Source organism: Gracilinanus agilis, chromosome 3 (genome assembly GCF_016433145.1).
Source record: "Gracilinanus agilis isolate LMUSP501 chromosome 3, AgileGrace, whole genome shotgun sequence".
NCBI classification, from domain to species: domain Eukaryota; kingdom Metazoa; phylum Chordata; class Mammalia; order Didelphimorphia; family Didelphidae; genus Gracilinanus; species Gracilinanus agilis.
In genome coordinates, this window is record NC_058132.1 from 211,211,172 (window position 1) to 211,214,364 (window position 3,193).

Sequence of the window (3,193 nt, forward strand, 5' to 3'; positions counted from 1 at the left end):
CTTCAGAATAGACCAAGGCCAAGGCTGAATTTTGACTAGGTTCTTATCAGAAAGCCAAGTTGGGGAACATTCCTCCCAGGGTCGAATTGCCCCCACTAAGGTTTTGGCCTTGGCTATACCAGGCAGCTATATTCCTGATCAAAAAGGGGAATAGTGTTAACCCTTTAAATTCAGGTTTGCTAGGAACTCAAAGCTTTTCAATAAAGCCACAATACTTTTCAACAAGAAATCACAAGGATCACAAAAGAGGTCAAAAGAGGAGTCTCAGATTTTTTATCTCTTCTCTTATTGGCTTCCCACAGCTAACAATTGCATTATTTATGTTTCCAATTAATGTGCCTACAAAAATACTAATATTCAACTAGATTGCTGATTACAGTTAGCCAGAAAGAGCACTTGAACAATGACATGACATAACTTGACTTATCCGTTAGTATCATTGAATCAATAATATGCAGGTTTTGAGCAACTTGTTGGAGAAGAGGAGTAGGAGGATATGGAGGCAGGCTCACTAGTCATATAAGGTTGGAATTATAATGTAGAAGAGGGATAATGGAAGACAGCCTAAACTGTAATACTTGCAACAGTATTGAAAAGAGCAGATGAAATCAAGAGAAATTATTGGGGCTGAATCTCTTTGCCTGTGAGGGAGTTGAGTGAGAGAGATGGAAATTTAAAAGGACCCCAGCTGGAGTGAATGAGGAATTGGTGATGCCAATAATAGAAATGGAAAAGTCAGGAGTAGATCAACTTGAGGGGAATTAAATTTGGTTTTGGAATTGAGTTTAAAGTGTTAGTGAGATACTCATATAGAGATACCCAATAGAGAGTTTGAAATGAAGGAAATCATTAAATGGATAGTGATATGGAAGTGAAATTTATACACTTTTATTTGATTCCATGGTAGTGGATAAGTTTATAAAAGGATAGAAGACAGAGAGAAAAGGAAAATAAAGTAAAGACAAAACTCTCATTTTTGCCTATATTAGATAAAGAGGAAGGAGCATTGGAGTGAAATACAGACAAATTGGAGAAATAGTAGAACCATTTCCTTTAGAGAAAACATGTTTAAGTGGAATTCCTTGTACTGAGCATTAAGATAACATTACATTTACTGCATCAAATGTTTTAATTACCTGTGATTTTCCTAGTTTTTGTTTTTGCTGCAAGCATAAGAAGCATTTAACCTAGAAGCTAGTACTGGGCAGTCATTTCATTAAGACATGGAATTAGAATTTCAGGAAACTGATAAATATTAGAGTTTTGTTTCCATTCAGATTCTTAAGCCTTTCTCCTGGAACCAAAGCTGTCTTCATTTCTCCTCATCTTTTATATTCTTTATGCTAAACATCTGGAATCATGTGAACATATGGAAGAACATTTATTTATATGTAAGTAGAAACACCCACATGCAATGCCAGACCTTGTAACTTCATATTTTTGAATTTTACAAATAACTTTGTATGGTTGTGCTCTGTTACATGGTCTGACCATGATTACTATGTTAGTTACATTGTTGAAGAATGTAAGGATTTTGGTATTCTGAGGGGTTTTTTTTGTCTTTAAACCAGATAGGAGAATAAACAAGGATCATACATGAGTTGCAGTTAAAAGGAAGGATGACTATATAATTAATATATAGAGAATGTCAGTTCTCATCTTCTACTATAATTTAGGTGTATATGTTATTTTTTCCAACATAATATAAAATTCTTAGATGTGAGACTATTTTATTTTTTCAATTCTATTTCTAACATCTAATATAATCTCTAGCATGCTGAAGGTATTTTTAAATACTTGTTAATTGATTTAATGGGTTTTTTTCTTCTTTTGGAAGAGTCCCTAGCCTAAATGGATAGACAAAATGAGAGCTTTGTGTCTACATTCATCCTCACAGGGTTTCCCCGTGCTCCAGACCTAGGGGCAACCCTGTTTGGGATCTTCTTAGTGATTTATTCACTCACTTTATTGGGGAACCTCCTCATCTTGTTGGTGATCAAGATGGACTCTCACCTCCACACTCCCATGTACTATTTTCTGGCCAACCTCTCCTTCATTGACATGTGGTTCTCCACTGTTTCTGTGCCCAAGATACTCATGGGTCTCCTCTCCCCAGATGGTTGGGCCATCTCATTTCACAACTGTGTAGCCCAACTCTACTTCTTCTATGGTCTGGCAAACACTGAGGCTTTCCTCTACACAGTCATGTCCTATGACCGCTATATGGCTATCACTTATCCTTTGCAATATGCTACCATGATGAGTGGGAAAAGGTGTGCCATTCTAGCTGGAGGCACATGGCTCAGTGCTGCTATCCACTCAGCAGTTGTGACTGCCTTGACCTTCCGCCTGCCCTACTGTGGCCCCAACCAGATTGAGCATTACCTTTGTGATGCACCAGCCATTCTCAAGTTGGCCTGTGCAGACACCTCAGTCAATGAGATGGTGATCTTTGTCAACATTGGGGTGCTTGCCTCTGCATGTGGCTTCCTGATTTTCCTTTCCTACGTGTCCATCGTTCGTGCTATCCTGAAGATCCGCACAGCAGAAGGCAGACACAAAGCTTTCCAGACTTGTGCTTCCCACTGCACTGTGGTTCTCTGCTTCTTTGGGCCAGCTCTCATCATTTATCTAAGACCAGGCTCAAAACACATTATGGATAGGATTGTGGCCATTTTTCAAACAGTAATCACACCTCTATTGAATCCCTTGGTATACACACTAAGGAACAAGGAAGTAAAGATGGCTTTACTTAGGCTGAAAAATAGGGGTAATTTTGTTTAGTTTGTTACCACTGGAAGAATGTCACCTAAATTTTTTTGTTATATAAAGTTATTGACTTTTGATGATTATAGCTTCTTTGTGTCATGGGTCTGTAAAAATAGTACTAACTTCAAAAGCTATGTCATTATGTTAATGTTTGACTTAAGGTTTTAAGGACTTGACTTTCTTCAACACTAAAATATATGTGAAGAGTTTGGCCTAAAGATTCTAAGATCCTTCTATCTCTAACTCTAGGATTTTGTGATAAATTCAAGAATTTTGGAAGTGAAAGATTTATATATTCTTGTTAGCAAAAGTCAATACCTTGTGGGCAGCTGGGATTGAGAGCTAAATCTAGAGATGGGAGTTCCTAGGTACAAATCTGGCCTCAGACACTTCCTAGTTGTGTGACCCTGGGCAAAGCTTTGCC

The 3,193-nt window shown here is 37.7% G+C and overlaps 1 protein-coding gene across 1 annotated transcript; it reads left to right on the plus strand.

The window, feature by feature from the left end:
- Positions 1 to 1,851: 1,851 nt before the first annotated feature.
- LOC123241393 (olfactory receptor 10G7-like) lies at positions 1,852 to 2,784 on the plus strand. Its single transcript, XM_044669049.1, has one exon. It carries the CDS (start codon positions 1,852 to 1,854, stop codon positions 2,782 to 2,784), a length of 933 nt encoding a protein of 310 aa, XP_044524984.1.
- The last annotated feature ends 409 nt before the right edge of the window (positions 2,785 to 3,193 follow it).

Excerpts from the sequence above, each read along its gene's own strand:
- LOC123241393 (XM_044669049.1), top strand. The coding sequence starts at position 1,852 with ATGGATAGACAAAATGAGAGCTTTGTGTCTACATTCATCCTCACAGGG.